This window comes from Eschrichtius robustus, chromosome 8, assembly GCF_028021215.1.
Source record: "Eschrichtius robustus isolate mEscRob2 chromosome 8, mEscRob2.pri, whole genome shotgun sequence".
NCBI classification, from domain to species: Eukaryota; Metazoa; Chordata; class Mammalia; order Artiodactyla; family Eschrichtiidae; genus Eschrichtius; species Eschrichtius robustus.
This window is the reverse complement of record NC_090831.1, coordinates 60,173,385-60,194,016: the sequence shown is the minus strand read 5'-3', so window position 1 is coordinate 60,194,016 and position 20,632 is coordinate 60,173,385. Positions and strand designations below refer to the sequence as shown.

Sequence of the window (20,632 nt, the reverse complement as noted above, 5' to 3'; positions counted from 1 at the left end):
ATACTTATGGTCACCTTGTGTTTGATAAAGGAGGCAAGAATATACAATGGAGAAAAGACAGCCTCTTCAATAAGTGGTGCTGGGAAAACTGGACAGCTACATGTAAAAGAATGAAATTAGAACACTCCCTAGTACCATATACAAAAATAAACTCAAAATGGATTCGAGACCTAAATGTAAGACCGGACACTATAAAACTCTTGGAGACCGGACACTGTAAAACTCTTAGAGGAAAACATAGGAAGAACACTCTTTGACATAAATCACAGCAAGATCTTTCTTGATCCACCTCCTAGAGTAATGGAAATAAAAACAAAAATAAACAAATGGGACCTAATGAAACTTAAAAGCTTTTGCAAAGCAAAGGAAACTACGAACAAGACGAAAAGACAACCGTCATAATGAGAGAAAATATTTGCAAACAAATCAATGGACAAAGGATTAATCTCCAAAATATATAAACAGCTCATGCAACTCAATATTAAAAAAACAAACAGAGAACAGGGGGAGCGATGGGGGACAGCACCACACCTGCTGTGACTGGATACACTTCTGGTGCTGCATTCATACAAAGCATCTGGCCAAAACCCAGGTGGTGCCATGGGGGATAGCACCATCCATATTTAGAGAGGAACCTCTACTCTCAGTAAGAACACTGGTGCCCCCAAGTCAGGACACCCCTCTGGCTTAGAGGAGGCAGCATCGTGTTTGGAGGCTCCTGGTCAGGGCAGCTGTGCCTGTGCTCATCTGAGTCTGGCAGCCTCATAACCTGCTCAGGGCTTTATAGGAGCCATCAGCTAATTCCTTTCTTCTATGAAGAAACTCAACAAATGAAGAGCAGATCTTATTCTGCAAACTGTGAACTTTGCAATGGACTTTGCCTCACTGGAAAGTGGCTCAGCCCCTTTAAGTGAAACTTAACCTCCTCTCTTCCTACAGCAAGCCAGAGGACCACACCTAAGGGGTGTGCAAGAGTGTGTGTGTGTTTGTGTTGGAGTGTGAGGAGCATATGAGCCCAGTTCAGAATTACACCAGACTTGAGAAGTTCCAGTTAGGAGAATGGAAGAGAGCTGCACGTATCATCCACTGTGCCATCCCTGGCTTGACTGTTAACTTGGCCGACCCAAGCTCCCAGCCAGTTTTCCCTAGACTTGGCAATGTCAGGATGCCCACAGCTGTTTTCAGATGCTTCCTCTCCCCCTATGCATTTGCCTCAATGGGCCCTTCTCTTTCCCAGCTTTATGTGTATGTGTGTGTGTGTGTGTGTGTGTGTATATATATATGTCAATAAAACCTTTTTCGTATTAAAACAAAAAACAAAAAAAAACACATTATCTCCATTTCTGAGTGTCAGGAATCTGGGTGTTCCTCAACTAGGTGACTCTGGCTAGTCTCCCATGAGGCTGCAGGGCTGTGGCCATCTCAAGGCTCCTTTGGGGGGACCTACTTCCAAGCTGGCTCACATGACCATTGCAGGCTTCAGGTCCTCTCTGGCTGTTGGCCAGAGACATCAGTACCTTGCCATATGGGCCTCCCCATAGGTCAGCTCACAACACGGCAGCTGGTTTACCTTAAAGTGGGCCAGAGAACAAGAAAGGGTGCCCCAGACAGAAGCCACAGTCTTTTTGTAAGCTGCTCTCAGAAGTGATTGATAGCCCATCCTTCTGCTGTATTCCATTCATTAGAAGTGAGACCAAAGTCCAGCCCACTTGCAAGGAGAGAGGATTAATAATACAGGATGTGAAAACCAGTGGGGATCACTGGGGGCATTGTAGAGTTTGCCTGCTATATGTGTGTGTGCGTGCATGTGTGTACATGTATATGAACACATACATGCATGCACACACATGTATTTGTGTATGCACACATATATACACATATATATACAAATGTATACATACCCACACATTTATATATAGAGAGAATTTATGCTTGAAATGCCTGATTGTTACATCATATGTGTGAAAAAATTCAGCATTTTTAACAGCACTAACAAGACTTCTCTGCTAGCTCAAGACAAACTATCAATAACTCATCAGGCCTAAACTGAGCAAAGTGAGGGAAGGGTTAGTAATTTCAATGACATCACACAATGAAGTCCTATAATAGAAATTAATATTTGTGACTTGTATGCCTTTTCCACCCAGTACCACCTCTAATTTCAGGCAAGGGGGCTTCTGACCTAGGCTCCATGACTTAGAGGGCCCTGCTCAGTTCTTCCACTGGACTCTTTCCCCACCACTCCCACCCACTCCACTGTGGGAAAAGTGGATGAACCCACCTGGATTTCTTGCCCCCTCATCTTTTTCACACTCTATACCTAGGACCCTGATGGACATGTGATTCCCTAGGTGCAAGGGATAGTCAAAGGATAGCTATTTGGTGAGATAGAGCTTAGATATGGGGTTCTTGGGAGAAGATGTGAAATCACACTGAAGCAAACTCAGGTTTGGAATTGAAAATTATATTATTTGGTTAAGCTGGGGTTCTGTCTAGAGGTTCCTAGCTTTCCCAGACAGTACAGTATGTTTCCAAACCTGAACCACTTCCTGTTCCTATACAGGGAGGTATTTAGAGGATTGTGTGTGAATTTTGAGAGAAAACAGGTATGTAAGGATGAAGTGGAAATGGCTGCTTTCCTGAGAGTTTAAGAAATATTACATGTGGGCAATATTCCTTCAGAACCCCAACAACTAAGCATGCCATAGGGTTGAGGAGAGACTGATACTTCCTCCATTAGCTCAGAACCCACCACCATTCTGATAACTCAAAAAATGCAACACTTAGAGCATCGGACGATAGCGTGGACCCTGGAGATCAGTAAAGGGGTACTTTTGGAGATAGATGAAGTTTATTTAAGCAGTCTAAAGGGCAACAGGCATTAGCCAGGGAGAAGAGAGCAAAGGAAGACAGCTTTGCAGGATGCTACAAGATGACTTGAGGCAACTCACTGTTGACTTCAAGAAATATATGGAAAATTCTTTACAGATCTAGCTTGTAAAGCTTCAGTCACTGGCATTTGCATGGTAAAAATTAAGCAATTAATATGAAACAACAATTCACAGAAAAAATAAAAATGACCAATAAACATTTGAAAAGATACAACTTCACTAAATAAATACAAATGAAAACATTGAGATAAAATTTTTCTCTAATTAGATTAGCAAATTTCAACAAGATTGATATCATCCTACAAAGAAAGGGACACCCATGTATGATTCATTAATATCATCAAGGGATTTCAGCTAATGGAATACTAACCCAAGAGCACAAAAACATTTAATACAGCATTGTTTATCATAGCAAAAAGCTGGACAATATAAATGTCCATCAATAGAGTAATGAGTAAATAAACCATAAAATACGTTGCAGTGGAACATGATGCAACAATTTAATTCAGTAGCTGACTTTAAAAGATGGAGGTTCATAAGACGGTAAGGAGAAATATAAAAGCTGAAAAACACATTACATGGATGCATTCCATTAAAAAAAAACAAGAACAAAAACAAAAACCTGCACAAGCAGAAGAAAAAGTTAGCCAGCCACAGTGTAACAGATACTGGCAGAAAATATGAGACTTTTGGGTCAGAGACTAAGGACAGTTTATTACTCACAGTAACAGCATAGCCAGAGTTTGGATATTTGCACCAATTCCCTTAGCCACAATTCCTAGTCCAGGTGATGTGGTCACATACAGTGGCTTGTGTTATAGGAGAGGAACTCTGAGCTTAGGGAACCCAAATCTTTTATATTGGGTAGTAAGCCCGTCTGACCTTATCGTTATTATAAAGGAAGGAGACATGATCTTTATGATGCTGCACAGTAACAAACAAAACACCCACCCTTTGCTCTGGAGGTAGACACTGTCTCTATCTCCCAAGGCTGTTCACTGTACAAATATCCTTTACAATGCTTTACAATGTGGTCCTGAACAGAGGCAGTCAGTGCCGGTTCTCATAAGATGTGCAGTAACATGAAAGACTCATGTAGAATTCCAAGAATTCCCGACATTCTATTGTACTTTTCATTTTGGAAAATTTGGAAACAAACAAAACACTGTAGCTGTCAATTAAAATGGTATGTTATTTTACCTAAAGGTATAACAGTGAAAATGTTGATGCTCTGGTCATTATATATCATAAAAAGATATATCTTTTTATACATATAAGAATGTGATTTGATTGTAACTGATATATTACTCATTCTATGCTCATTCTACACAGTAGAAATGGGTGATAATGATTATTTTATTTCATAAATATTTATTATTATTATTTTTTAATTTATTTTATTTATTTTTGGCTGCGTTGGGTCTTTGTTGCTGCGCACAGGCTTTCTCTAGTTGCGGCGAATGGGGGCTACTCTTCGTTGCGGTGCACAGGCTTCTCATTGCGGTGGCTTCTCGTTGCAGAGCATGGGCTCTAGGCGCGTGGGCTTCAGTAGTTGTGGCACGCGGGCTCAGTAGTTGTGGCTCACGGGCTCTAGAGAGCAGGCTTGGTAGTTGTGGCGCACAGGCTCAGTTGCTCCGCGGTATGTGGGATCTTCCCGGACCAGGGCTTGAACCCATGTCCCCGGCATTAGCAAGCTGATTCCCAACCACTGCGCTACCAGGGAAGCCCCCATAAAAATTTTTTACTCACTTAGAAAAATAACATCCAGACTGTAATTATTCAAGACAAAATTAAGAAGAGAATTTTAAAAAATTATTTAGCTTTAATGATAGCCATTACATGTGTAATTTTTTCTTACACTTTTTTTTTTTTACTAGAAAATTGTTCTTGAAAAACAATTACATGTCAACAGCTCCATAAGAATCTTTTACTCTGTGAACAGTACATACTACCTGTCTGGGAGAGTGTAATTAAATAATGGATTTTTTGAGCTAAACTTCCAACTCCTTCATTTTACTGTTGAAGACACTGAGGCCCAGAGCCATTAAGTGACTTGAAGGTGGCCAACAAGTAGTTAACGTCAGAGCTGAGACTAAATCCCACATGCCCTGACTTGGAGCGCAAGGCTCTTTTTTCTTATCCAAATCCACATACGTGGTATGATAGAGCTTTCAAACTGGGTTATGCATACGCCTGCAGGCAATGGCAGCATGCCAGGGAGGTAAAGCCACAGGGTAAACACAGGGTGTCTTGCTTCAATGTAAATATTACTCAAAGATTTGAGAGGGGTTAGGGGGAGCCACTTTATTTTTATATTAAAACAAGATTGATTATAAAGGAGAATGTACATTTTACACAAATTTTTAAAATTTCAGGCTGGATTCCTCAGCTGTAATCCCACCAAATGGAGGTAAAAGTTCTCTCTGCTCACTCTGCTAGGGATACTTCTCTTGTAGATCAGCAATGTGAGGACGTCTAGGGAGAACCTTTTATCCAAGAGGTGCCTTCACTAACACCCAGCTTTCACATTCCATTTTAAATTTCCATTATTTTAGTCCTTGTGATCAGTTAAATTGTAAATTTTTCTTGAAGAGGGAACACATGAAGACCTTATAATAAATGAGTTTCTGAGTTCCTTTCCTAAGAACAGAGCTGTTCTTTTTAAAATTTATTTTCCTCTCCTTAATCGGTATGAGGTAAAAAGATTTAAAAAATTAATCAACAGTATAATCTTTAAATGTGATTCTAATAGAAATTAACTTGTTAGTAGTTTACTTCTGTAAGATGCTCTCTGAAAGTATTTTGCATATGGTTCTAAAACTGGCATTTGTGTAATGTACAAAATTGACCAAGTAGTATGCATTTCCATTTTTCCATGTAGAATATTCATGAATGATATCTGAAATGTTGTAACACATATTAACAGCAAATGTGGAGACAAGAGGCTAGTAAATTATTTTATACCTTTTCTCAGTGGACCATTCTTCTCATCTGATTTTTATTTCTGCGATAAAAGCTATTTAAACAATAGTTTTCAGATGATTACTCTCTCAATGATAACTGGGAAGACTTTTACCCACCCACCTACCCCAAAAGGCTCAACTAATTTTTAGAAGTACTAAAAATAGTGTGTTTGATTTGAGGAATAACAGGATATTACATAGTTTCAAAGTATCTCCCCACAAGAAACCTATACATTACAAAGATAAAATAGTAACTTTGCTATTTGACTGGAGAAACTTGGCAGGTATGACCTTAATTGAATAATCAAATGTAACACTACCAGTAACGGGATCAATTGACAGCAACTGCCTCCCGAAGTGATGCACTGAAAAGCACTCAGCATCACCTCTGCAGTATCCCAGCAAAAAGTCCATAACCTGGATCTAGTCACGAGGAGACATCAAACCCAAACTGAGAGCTGGGCTACAAAATAACTGGCTTGTACTCCTAAAAATTGTCAAGGTCATGAAATATAAAGACAGACTCAGAAACTGATCCAGATTAAAGGAAACTAAAGAGAGACAAGATGAAATGCAATGCATGATCTCGGTTTTTTTTTTTTTTTGCTACCAAGGACATTATTGAAATAATCAGAGAAATATGAATAAGTTCTGTAGATTATATAATAGTATTATAGCAATATTAATTTCTGATTTCAATAATGGGACTGTATTTTAAAAAGAGAATTTCTTGCTTTTGGGGAAACACACTGAAGAATTTAGGTGTAAAAAGGCAATATATCCACAAATTACTTTTAAATGAGAGAGAGAGCAAGAAAAAAAAAAACAAAAAAACAATTGTATTTACATTTGGAATCTTGGTGAAGGGTATTCAGGAATTCTTGTATTATTCTTGCAGCTTTTCTGCAATCCTGAAATTATGTCAAAATAAAATATTTCTTTTTTTCAAAAAAAAAATAGTGTGTTTGATTTCTTCACTGAGACTTTTTAAAACGCTCTATTCCGATACCAGCATTTTTTAATGCAAGTAGCTTGACGCATTTCAAAAAATTACATTTAATTCCTAGATTTCAAGTTCAAATTTGGAGCCAAGAAACCAACCCATTCAGTTGAATCAACATTTATTAAATGCAGTGTGTTAGGTCCTGGCAAAAAAAACAGTGATGGCACAGACAGAATCCTGCCTCCGACGTTTCCCAAGCTAGAGGAGAACCAAACTCATAAATAAGATCATAAGATAGTCTGAAGTCTTCAAGATTGGAAGAGACTGGCCAAATAGTGACTCAACTTAGCAAAATAAACCTTAATGCAATATGTTTTTAGAAAATCAAAATTAATGCAAGACATACATGATGAACAAAATATCAAATTTTCAAATAAAACGGGATCAGCAGTATTGATTTTTTTTCCTTTTGCCTTTAAGCTCTACTAGGACTCTGTCAGGCAGTGCTTCACCCCTACCCTCCGGGGCGGCCAGTGGTTTCCAGACACATCTAATTTTCAGAAACCTAAATTTTCTGATATTTAGATCTCAATAAAATTATTATTGCTCGGTGACAGCAGTTGGGGTCCTCTGACACACTCATGGTCTCTGGCATACGCTGTCTTTCCGGCATGTATGGCACGCAGTACCCGGCGCAGGGGAAACACTAGTGTATCTGAGGTACGATGCGGGGTGTTGCAGGGTCACACGCGCGAACGTCACAGAAGTCAGGATTTGGCTTCAGATCTTCCCTACTTTGGATTGGCTTTTAGTCAACAAGGTTCTGGTAACTGTTGGTAACCGTCACAACAATCAGCCGCAGGCCAGGCTGGGTTGATCATAGGTGCTGCTGAGTCCCCCGGTGTCCTGATGACTGGGGACCTCAAACATCTGCCCTGTGCCTTCCAACACACAACAAGCCAAGCGAAGACGGCAGATGCCGCCCTGGAAATCAGCCGTAGAGTAAGCATCTCCCCCTTCCCCAGACCACGGAGCATTTCGGGGCGGGGCCGGGGCGGGGCGGGGGGGTGAGGAGGGGGCCTGTCAGATGCCCTAGTCCGCTGGAAGCCACCCCTGGGGTCCAGGGCGGAGGGATGGAGCAACGGCGGACCTCAGCCAAACCCTCCACTGGGGCTAGAGGCCTGTAATCACCTGGGTGGGGTTTGGGGACCGCCCCTGATCCACACTAACTGATGTATATTGAGTTTTTCGCACTTAACATCTCCTGAATATATAATTATGGCAGTTTAGAGATTAGGTAATAAGGCCATAAATTTGGAGTCTTGACTCTCCAAAGGAGATATATATATATATATATATACACATATATATATAACACTGAAATATTTCCCTAAAGTGCAGATCGACACACTGGGGAGGAAAAGTTCTTTGAGGGACAATACAAGCAGAGTTGAGGGCAGTTAAGATAATGGCTAAAAGAATATTTGAGTGGAAAAAAAATGTCAAAATTGCGTTATGCCACTTAGGACCTAGCAAGGTGTTCTTGAGTTCTCACACTTGTCTAGAAAGGCTTGGGGCTATGATGATTAATCAAGGCTGAAAGTTCTGTAATGAACTGAAAACTTCACACTAAATCTTAACTAACTTGTGGTGCATGTGTATTGCATGTAGGTATAGGAATTTATCTATCATTACAGTATGTAAATCGTCAAAGCAAGGATATTTCCTTCTATAGATTTTAATACAGTCTTGATTCTTTTAGGATTTAATAATCCTGCAATTTTCAAACATTTTTCTCTTTTATCCAGATTCCAAGGCATCGGCAGTAGAAGTTGCTTTTATTCTTTCTATGCTAGAACTGTCTACACCCAAGTTCTGTGTTGGATTGTTTTTATTTTCCTGTTTTGTCAATCAGTTAATTTGAAAGCTAACATTTCCTCCTCATCATGTTGCTAAAATTGCTCCCCAAATTGAATACCTTTTCGGAGTGGTATCCTCTACCACCCTATGCAACACTGCAGATTCAAATTCTACCTTCTTGAAATCCGCCCTCTCAGCTCCCACTGTCTTTTTGTTCCTCTTCCTCACTTTATAACAATCCCCCGTCTTTCTCCTTATCCAGCTTGGTTCTCTCCTCCTCTTTCTAAATATAGACACTTCACGATGATCTTACCTGGGTCCCACTCTCTCCTCTGTGCTGGCCGACCGGCCAGTCTGTACACACCCACCCTGACATCTCTGGTGCGATCCGCTCTCCCACTTGCAGCTTTCTGGTGGACGGCTTGACTTGTATGTTCCACCGGTGCCTCAGTTTCAGCATTTCTCAACTGCAAGCATCTTCCCTCCCAGTCACCTGTCTCATCATCATGTCACCACACAATCATCATCACCTGTGACTTCCCTTGCCCTTATTCTCTGCCTCTAGTTACTTGCCAGTTCCCATCAGTTCTCTTTGTACATCACATGTCATATCTGTTCACTGCTTATTCTCACTTGCTACTGTCCTGGGGCAGGCTCATCAGCTCTTGACTTGATTTTCCAGAGGCAACCTTGCTTCCTATCTGCAGTTCTGTCTGCACCCCAGGCCATCATATATGGTGCTGCTACAGTCATCTTCCTGAGATTTAGCTTTGTCACATCTTTTCTCCAGTTTAAAAATCCTATAATACTTCTCTGTTGCCCCAGAATTGAGCCCAGTGATGAATTACCCAATAGTTATTAAGCCCATTCTTTTACAGCCCGACAAAACAAGGGCACAAAAAAGGAGGAAAAATGATTTTGAAATAGCGTGATATTGCATATTGCTTAAAAGCATTGATGTAGTTGTCATGGGAAAAATCAGAACTTTATTGGAATTCCTTACGCTGATTTTACCGTGCAGTTAGTATAGATATTTCATGTATATGTATATATATCTCATATAAAATTAAATTTAATTTAAATTTCAGATTACATAGAATATGTGATTTTAAGTTAGCATTCTTAGGACCTATAAAAGTTTTTTTTGAGCAGTAGGTGCATGCTTCTGAGCCTAAATTTCAAAGTTAGCACAAATAATATGACCCTAATCCACCTTTTAAAATTGATTCCTCACAATTGGCTTCCCTGTGCCTTTCCCTGCAGCCAAAGGCTGTACAACCCTAATGCCTCACACGTTCTTCCCCTGCTTTTTCTCCTTTGTGTACTTACTCCACTGTGTCTAAAATGCCCATCCATCGATATCTGTGTCTAATTTCTCCTCACCGTTTCAGACCCAGCCCAATTGTCAGTGCTGCCCTAAAATCCTCTCAAAGTTCCCAGGGTTGACAGTATTTTCTTCTTCCTCTGAATTCACCAGAGCATATTTTCCTTTTCTCTTAGCCCTTAATATTTGCAACCTTCTTTTGAAACGATGTGTATACTTCCTTCTCTTACTAAAAGTTTAGTCATAGAGAGTAGGCACCCTTCCTGATTCATTGCTACATTTACTAGCTAGTCTTAGACTAAACTAGTCATAGCCTGAACTAAGACAAAGTAGTTTGTGTTTCAATAAATGGCTGAATGATCTGTTTGGACCTACGACTTTAAAAGTGTTCATATTAAAGAGTGCTGTTGTGTGCAGCTGTTGTGAAAAATAGTATGGCAATTCCTTAAAAAATTAAATATACAATTACCATGTGATCCAGCAATTCCACTTCTGAATATATACTCAAATGAAGTGTAAGCAGGACTCAGATATTTGTACACCCATGTTCATAGCAGCATTAATCACAAAAGCCAAAAAGAGGAAACAACCCAAGTGTCCATTGATAGTTAAATGGAAAAACAAAATGTGGTATATACATACAATGGAATATTATTCAGCCTTAAAAAGGAAGGAAATCCTGGCATACATTACAACATAGATGATTCTTGGAGACATTATGCTAAGGGAAATAAGCCAGTCGCAAAAAGACAAATACTGCCTGATTCCATTTATACGAGGTACTTAGGGTAGTCAAATTTATAGACCAAAAGTAGAAGGGTGGGCGTCAGGAACAGGGGAGAGGGGGAAAGAAATGAGGAGTTAGTGTATAATGGGTACAGAGTTTCATTTGAGGAAGATGAAAAACTTCTGAAAATGGATGGTGGTGATGGCTGAGCAGCAATGTGAATGCACTTAATGCCACAAAACTGTACAGTTATAACAGTAAATTCTATATTATGTATATTTTACCATAATAAAAAGAAAAATAGTCCAGGGAAAGAATTCTTGTGCTTCTTTAGATGAAAGGAATATGCTGCTAGTGAAGTTGTTTGTTGATTGGGAACTGGAACTGCTCCACCACAGATTCACTGAAACTTGAAACTTCTTGGCATATTTTTTAGTTCTTTGGCATTTTGGCACTTTCTTGTTACCAGATTCGTATGAAGTTTTCGGTTGGAAGGAAACATGCCATGATAAAGAGCTGTGTAATAATTAATTACATCAGTGATTCACATATTATGACGATAGTTTCAATTTCCCTTTTCATGTTTTTATCTTCAAAATTTGATTTAAATCCTAAAATACCCATTCCATGGCTAAAATGTTCAAAATGTGTATTAATTTCTGATTACTAAGTTAATATGTGTTTATCATAAAATATTCAAACATTATTGAAAAGTGGATTGCTTAAAAAGTGACAGTCCCTCATGATCTCAAGTGATAACTTGTTAATAACTTGGAGTGTGTGCGTTTTGTGTGCATATAAATATCATTGGTAACAAAACTGCCAATGACATTTTTACTTAAAAATATATTTTGGATATCTTTATAGGTCTAGATATCCATCTGTCTACATTTTTAAGCTACTGCACAGCGTTCTGTTGAGAAGTTACATTTTAATTTAACCCATATTCCAATTAATGGGGCATATTTCACAACTACAATGTATGTATGAGACGAGCAGTGGTATTCACATTTTGCACGTGTGTGTATGTACTGGTGTATTTCTGAGTGCTAGATGTGAAATTGTGGGATTAAGTTAAAAGCAAGTTTGTAATTTTAATAGATAGCTGCGAAATTTTAATTCTTCTTTGACCAGGCTTTAACATTCCAAACACTTTGGTGAAATTGAGATTGACTGTGTACAGTAGAAGCTGATGGTTTGGATGTTAAATTAAAATCCCCAGATGTGGATGCCTAAGACTGATCCAATGGGTTTTTCTAAGCCCCAGATTCAGCTCACTTATCATGGTCACAAAAATACCCTGATGGAAATGCCTACACCTGAGCCAATAAATTCTCTAAGCCCCAAGATTCAGGTTGTGTAACAGGGTCACAAAGGAAGTTTGGGATATAAATTAGCAGCTGCTCTCCATCCCTGGGGTATCTGTCTTTTTCACTTCTTTAGATATTTCTTCATCCCATTAAATCTAACTCTTCTATTGTCCTCTACTAAATAATAAAACCATTGTCAAAATTTCATAAATCACTTACTGACATTACTACCTCACCACCCACAACAAATCCCAGCTGAAATTTGGTGATTGTTTTGACTCTGGTAATTACAATGTTTGTCAGATTCCAGAAGAGCAATGATTATACTTTCCACTTTTGTTGTGTCTTGTTAGTTTTACTCCCTCAATGACAAATTATAGATGGGCTTTAATTTTTCCATATCATCTTATGCCATGTGGCCTATAAATGTTATTTTGTAGTTTAGTAAAGGACCTTAAGAAGAAAAAGCAAAGCAGTTAAATAGCTGTTGTTGGATATGTGTTTTCCAAAAAAAACCCATGGGAATAAAAATTTCTACTTCTCCACCAAAAATTCCCATTGTGCAAGTATGTTAGTAACTCTTGAAACATGAAGACACTGTTTCTTTGCAGAGAAAAGAAAATAACATTTATTCACTCATTCATTCATTTGTCTGACATTTATTGAGAATTTACAGGGTGCCAAGCCCCTATATGATAATGTACATTATACTCTACTCCCTCCACCTCCAACCTTGATACTGAGTGTCTTCTGCAAATATGGAAACCCTACCAAATATCAATCCTTCATGTTTGAAGGTATAGTTACAGATATTTAAAGACCAAATTACTCTTCCTCACGGAGAATCGAATACTTGGTTTTGGTGTATATGTACACATACACATTTTTTCTCTTGATTGAAATTTGTTTACACATCTGTGCCCAAGATTAAGGATAATGAAATTCAACCACAAAAATGATTAAGTAATGTATAATTGTAGCATTGGAATTTATCAGTTTAGAGTAGTTGCCTCCATATTCACCTTTCTTTTGATCTTCTTGTAGACATTATTGTTATTGACTGTAAATGTCTCAGTATTTTTGCTCAGTGGAATGTGGCTTGACAGATTAATTATATGTTATCAGGCAGTTGAAGATCAACTAAAGATATGTGGCCACAAGAAGGATGCTGATGTCTTTGAGCTGTTTCTTTCTCAAAAGTAAGTGTACTTTATATGAGAAATAGAAGAGCATCATGTTGTGTTTCATAGATTCAAATGTTCTCTTCCATTGTTTTCCCCTTCTGTGGATAGGCAAGTAGCACACGCTCGTTGGCGTCCACAGTCTCTATTGGAGATGCAGGATCCTGAAATGGATAAAAACAAAGATTATGGAGTCAGGCTGAGTTTGAATCCCAGTTCTATCTCTTCCAGCTGGGTGATCGTGGGTGGGTCATAAGCCTCTCTGTTAGGGTTGTCAGGTTTAGCCAATAAAAATATAGAACATCCAGTTACATGTGAATTTCAGAGAAACAAATGAATATAATTTTTTTTAGTATAAGTATGTCCCACACTGCATTGGGACATTTGTTGTTTCTTTGAAATTCACATATAACTGTGTATCCTGTGTTTTATCTGGCAAACCTACTGCCTGCATATAACAGTACTACCTGCTTCACAGGGTTGTTGTGAAGGTTAGGTGAGTTAGTAGAAGGTAGGGAAGGGTCTGGTACACAGTAAGTACTCAATCAGCATTAGTACAGTTAATGTTACTACTATTATTAGAGAATAATGACTCATTATACCACTGTACTATAATAATAACCGCTATTATACTATAATCCCAACCTAACAACCTTTATACTAATTTTACTGGTAAGTATGAAACTTCTCCCTTATATAACTTCTTTATATCAACTTCTTTGATTCCACTCCAACTCCCCAAGGTGGCAGACAGCAAAGTGGGTTCTTCTTCTACATAGCAATCACAGTGCCTGAGATAGAACCCAGGTGGAAGAGGAAGTATGTGTTCCCTTAGATGCTGACAGCACAGGTTTTACTAGCCAACAAATGACACCTGTGTAGTCACAGTTAGCATTTTCATCATAATGACCGTATTCCTACTCTTCTTTCCCTTCTTCATACTTTTTGATCTCTGTGAATTCCATGTATTATTTTTAAATAGACTTAACATATTTCTACATGTACGTAATATTCGGAACTTAGCTGCTTTTTAAAGAAAATGTCCTACTTTATCAATGAAGTTAATCACTTTATCTCTAGTGATTTGAGGAAATCCTTTATTAATAAACATATTTCTTTTGTTTTATATGAATATGTTTTAGTTTATTAGCGCAGTGAATGATATCTAGAATAATATTTATTTTTGTAATGGCCCTGAACCTCTTGGTAGTAAGGGAATATATAGCTGACAAATATAAGATTGTTAAAAATATACATCTTAGAATGGAACAAGTATGGTAGGTAATTCTGACAAACTTAAGGTCATGCTTTGAACCTTCCTATAGATCAGTTAGTTTTATAATAACAATAAATATTTTTTTTGCCTTCAGAAGATTGCATCTCTAAGCCTTTCATGATTTTAAAAACTGTACACTCTTGATCACTAAGTTAAGTAGATAACAATAAGAAAAGCTTTAAAACACTAGAAAAAAATAGAAATATTGATCTTCTGACAGTGGTAATTGGTGGTCTTCTCAATTAAAGGACAATACGTTTTGTATCCTAAGAATACTAAGTCATCATTTAATCCATTGGGGTACAAGAAATGTTTCACAGTCCAGATGCCAATAAACTGGGTAAACTGGGTTATTTGCCTAAGTCTTTGTTGCCCTTGGAAGATATCCTATCAGTGTTCCCTTGAGAAATCATGCAGCACATATACTGTAACAACAGAGTTGACGTATTATTGCCAGCACGAGTCATTGCCAGCATTAGTAGTAGAATTTCCTATCATTATCTTCCATTGGCCTCACCTTAAAATGTAACAGCCCATTATTGAATTAGGATGGGTTTATATGCAGAATAAACCCTTCTGACTTGAGTTAAATTCCCCTCAAAAGTGAGCCACTTTATTACATTATCTAATAGCAGAAAGTTCAGCACCAGTACTACTACTACAAGAAAATTAATGACACTTATTTGACACAGTTGATATTTTAAAGCATTAATGTATTAAAATAACTTTCCTGGGAATTCTTGGAGAGATACTCTAAGTGGGGGTTGAGTTTCTCTGCTACCATGTAGTGATTGCTTTATTTTTCGTAGGAAATAATGAAGCTAACATAATATCATTGTTGTCCAATGAAATAGTTTAAGTGTGTCAGGGTCCAAATCCCCCTCCCAGAAATTAGCTACACATCTACAGTGAAAGAGGAGAATGCATTATGTGTGTAAATCTATTACAAGTTGCTTTGAAGAAGCCTAGAATATTTTGTTGTGCCAGGGAAGTGCTCGAAGACGAACGGTACATGTCAAAAGGACAAGGTGGTCTGCTTGAAAAGTCTTTTGTTTGGGATAATTTGAGAATAAAAAAAAAGTGAGAAAAGATTAAGAAAAAACTCTTCAAATCTGAGACGGGTGGAGATGAGAAGGAATGAGAGAAATAAAGGGGAGGGGAAGATCTTTTTTATAGAATACCAGCTAATAAATGTAAAAAGAATGAGAGCATTAGAAAAGTTAACATTTCATAGTACCAAATCTACTGATTCAGGTAAAGGTTATTAATCAAAGCTAAAGCCATTAAATAAATAGTTATTGGGGACCACTACTCTGTTCTTTGCAGATTGGCGGTTACCAGAGGGGAGAGGAATTTGGGGGTGGGGCATGAAATAGGTGAACGGGATCAAGAGGTACAAACTTCCAGTCGTAAAATAAGTCTTGGGGATGTAATGTACAGCATGAGGAATACGGTCAATAGTATTATATTAACTTTGTATGGTTTCAGTAACTGGATTTCCTCTGGTGATCATTTTGCAGTATATGCAATGTCAAATCACTCAGAGTTTTGCCCCAGATATTACTTTTCAACGATAAAATTTGTACTTTCACAATGGAGAGTACTGGCAGATTCCACCTTAACCAAATGACTGAACTTAGCTTCACCAGGAGTGGGACAAAGTGACATCATTTTGCCTCCCGGTGTGATGCAGTAATTACCACCTTTGTAATTGAAAAATGATCTACCTTGAATTTAATCATGAGGAAGCAATCAGACAAATCAAGAATGTGAGACATCTATCAGACAACTGTCCTGGACTCTTCAGAAAGTAAATGTTAAAGTCAATAAAGAAGAGAAGGTGACTATTCTAAATTTAAGAAGACTAAGGTGTTATACCAACTGAAAATGCAATGCATGAATGTTGATGGGATTCTGGGTTTAAACAAACAAACAATCTATAAAAGAAATGTAGGAGCAACAGGAACAATCTGAATATGAATAGTAGTGTATTAGATGATATCATTGAATTCAATTTTAATTTTCTTAAGTGTGATAATGGTATGGGGGTGATGCAGGACAACGTCCTTATTTGAGGGATGCGTGTGCTGAAGTATTTACGAATCAGAGTCTGCAACTTATTTTCAAATGATTCACCAAGAAAATTATCAACCCACAAATAGATATATTGTATATATAGGTAAGAGAGTGAGCATAAATGTGGCAAAATGTTAAAAATTACCAAGGCATGCATTGTACTATTCCTTCAACTTTTCTTAGGTTTGGAATTTTCCAATATAAAAAGTTGGCGAGAAGGGTTTCTTCTGTTTAGAAATGTTGTTTGCATGACAAAAAATATGTTTTCATAAACATTTAAAAAAATTAGTCCCTCGGTGTCCCAAGGTTAAATATAATTGTGAAAGGATGTTGCTACAAACAAGTTAGTATATGTAATATTAATTAACATTAGTATTTTTAAAGTGTTTAGAAAAGTGCCTTGCACACAGAGTGTGCTCTATAAGTGTTTAGTAGAGACATATATGTGTATATACCTGGCCTGGGCTCACAATTTCTGTCCTAAGAAATAAAAGAGATCAGAATACTCCAGCCCACAGCAGTCAAAGGGCCAACTATCTGCAGAGACTGTGCCCTCTTTGCTGACAGCTCCTCCTCCACACCCTACGTCTTCCCCTTCGCTGAGTGAGCTGCATCAGCAAAAAGACTCATGACCACTTGGGCAGCTAGAGTCCTGCACAGTTCAAGAAGGATGGGTAACATTTTTGACCCCATATTTAATAAACAACAAAGGGAGAATAAAACACTTAACCCAGTCTCTGTCTCTTGGTGTCCTACAATTTCCATGTCTTAAATCCAGTTTGGCCAAGATCTGGACAACCTCAAAGTAAGGACCCTGCAGGCACTGTTGAAGCAGGAGTCAATGGTGTTTCCCATATTTACCTTAAGTCCCATGTTTTCTGCACTTTTCTTCCTCTGCTCTCTCCTCAGTGAAATCTTTTTAAATTAAGGTCCCAATAAATTCAGTCATAATGAGGTATAAATTTCTAAAGTTCTCTTTTAGTATTCGTTTTACTGGCTGACAAAAATCTTAACCCAAGTGAATGAAGTTTTGAAGACGGAATTTAGGAAGTTAGCACATATAAGAGTGCCAGTAATTTTGAAAGGACAGAGAGAGGCCTTTCCAGTTCCCCCAGAGTCATACTACATAAGCCACCTTACCCATGAATGAATTAATCATTGCTAATGTTCACTTTTTGTTTTCCTTTCCAGGGAACTGACAGAGGTCATTGATCTTTCTAGGTTTAAAAAATTAAAATACTTATGGCTACATCATAACAAGGTAGTACGATATTTGATCTTAAATGGCTCTATAATTAAATTGCTATCTTAATTTCATGTTTTTAATAGAACTGATCATGAAAAGTATTAATATTTTATACTCCTAATTTTAATTTAGGTAAGAAACTTTATATATATATATATAAACAGGTATATTGAATAGCACGATTTGTGAAATGTTATCAGACTGGAACTTTACTTTTTTCTCCCATGTGCTTTCAAAACTGCTCAGTGGAAGAAGCTATCGCTTCCCAGTTTCCCGGAAGAAAACTTGGGCAGTCTCATGACCTTTCTTATCTCTCTTATGTAGTTCAAAAGCTTACAGTCCATTTTGAGACAGTCATACTCTCAGTTCAGAAATGAGAATGTGGAGGTGAATATGTTAATTCATAAATGAGACATCCCTCTATCTCCCCTCCCTTATCCAGCTAGGGCTGACTTCAGATGGCCACCTGCCTGCTTCATTAGCAAGGGGGGGTGTGGTTTGTTGTTTCCCTTGCCTCTCACCTCCACCCTAGCCTTCTCCAGGGTTGGTATGGAATGGGGAGGAGTGGAGGCAGAGGAAAGGCAAAGGAAAAACAAAGTTCTTATTTGATTTGCACTCTCTGGTGTCAACATGTTCAGAGTTTACTTCTTTTAATGGGTTATTCAGAAGCTCCCCTGCTTGGTTCCTCCAACTCTAATTCCTCTTCTCTGGCCACTCCTGACCTCCCTTCACCTTGTATCCCAGTGGTACTTACAACTGAGCATCTCCTGGCCTTGGCAAACTGCCCATTTGGGCAGGATCCTTTGTAAAGTGTCCTAGATCAGCATTCCTCCAATGGTCCTGCATGTATTTCCCAGAACTCACACACCTTTGTCCTGCTGTCAGAAGGATTGATTACCTCCCAGTTACCACTCAGGCTGATCTAGCATCTTCAGGAAGTGCCAGGCACTAAACCAACATGTCCCAAACTGCAGGGAATGCTTTTCAAGGGCACTGAGTGTGGCCCTTGAAACTTTTCTTAGAGGCTAGGGTTTAGCTGGCAGTGCCTCCTCTGTAGTGGAGTCCTGAGTGGGGCTCCAAGCTCTCTTCAAGTCATAGAGCAGGACTGAACTAAAATTCAAGCCAAAACAATCATTACAGTTAGTTAGTCATTCTCAGCTTTCTAAAGTTTGACGTTCCAACAGCTTGTATTTTGTTCATTATAAATTGATGACCCAATCTTAGCATTTTAAATTTAAACTTTCAAACACGAGCTGATTAAAAAATAATAATTTGAGTTTTCAGTAGTAGTCTGCTTGTCAAACAATAGTCCGATTCACAGCATTGAATCCTTAAGCATCCATGTTTATGAAAGTATTTCAATATTACATTGCATTTTCAGTCTGTTCTTTTAACCAAGTGGAAAATGGAAAATGAAAGTTTTTCTAGTATTAAATAGTGCAAGCATAAGTTTCATAAGCTTAAAATAATTTCTAGGAGAACAAACACAAATACATTCAAGGCCCAGGCAGCTAACAACTGAAATGGAAAGTGCACACACTACTTAAGGGCATACAAGTTCAAAACTCTTTTAAATACCCTGCCAAAAATTATCCTGGGTCACAGTGTGTGACCTCTGATTAGAAAAAGATGGAACTCATCAAGCATGGCAAAAGTGACTAATCTTTGCTTTTCATGTGTGTTCCTTGTGGTGTTCAGTATTCAATTTTGAAGGAAAGAATGTACAAATGTTGGCAATATGTCTAAAGGGAGAGGTATAATTAGGGACTTTGTAATATTTTTTGGCTTTCTTGTAGTGGACACCATCCCACCTTCAGCCAGTCATTGAATTTTCACACAGTTGAATTACAGATACATTACGTACATAGGAAGGGATTGAATACACTGTCAACTATTGTACTTTCTTTTGTTTTGGAAGGGGTGGGTGGGGAAAGGGTGCAACAAAGGGCTAAATTCTCTTCTTGTGTTTGGTTATTTATGCTCAACACACTATATTATTTCCAAAATAACCATCACTTAACTTTGTTCTTTAAAAATAGACATTTATTCCATATAATCCTGAAAGGATATCATATTCGAAATAAGTTTTAAGTGGTCAGGAGATGAGTGAATAAACTAATGTGAGTTTTTCTATTGATCAATAATTGACTGGTTGCTAAATTGCCTGAGTATTCACACTCTATGAAAAATTAAAATCTTATTCAGGATTCAAAACTCTAATGGGCATATTACCTATGATAGTACTTTATCAAAATTCACATGGAAAATTTTGATTATTACTTTTCTTTAATATCTAGATTATATTAGGTGGACCACTAAGAAGTTACTATGCCAGAATAGAAATGGTATGAAGAATCATGGTGAAAAACATCAACATTGACAAAGGAATACAAATATTTAGAATTGTATTGTTTTGTTAACAATAATCTAAATTTGTGACCAGCATTGTTCTTACATTATATTAGGCTACCCTCTATTTAGGAACAACTAAGGCACAAAATAGTAAAATAAAATGAACACACCTTTTTTTGTTTATTCATTTATTCAATCAACAGCTTTGTTGAGATGTATGTACTGACCATTATTGGTTGTCCATTCATTATCCATTCTATTATTTTACCTATACAGCAGAATCTGGGTTAAGGTATTGGTACATACTTCTTTTTAGTCAGGTAGGTGACTCCATTCCCAGTTCCAAGAGGTGGAGCCTGAACTGTTTAAACCAATCAGGATAATCCCATCTTCCTTGTGAGTGGCTAGTCAATGAATTGGCTCATAACCCGGTTGTCGTAGAAGATATATTGGAGGTAGCTACTGAGAGACTTCTGTGAAAGG

The 20,632-nt window shown here is 37.9% G+C and overlaps 1 protein-coding gene across 1 annotated transcript in view; it reads left to right on the top strand.

Moving 5' to 3' along the window:
• The first annotated feature begins 7,706 nt into the window (after window positions 1-7,706).
• Window positions 7,707-20,632, top strand: part of LRRC72 (leucine rich repeat containing 72) — a 40,447-nt gene continuing 27,521 nt past the window's right edge. Inside the window, exons 1-3 of the mRNA XM_068550373.1 lie at window positions 7,707-7,799; window positions 13,144-13,217; window positions 17,743-17,812. Coding sequence (XP_068406474.1) covers window positions 7,707-7,799; window positions 13,144-13,217; window positions 17,743-17,812 — 237 coding nt within the window. The remainder of the gene's footprint in view (window positions 7,800-13,143; window positions 13,218-17,742; window positions 17,813-20,632) is intronic.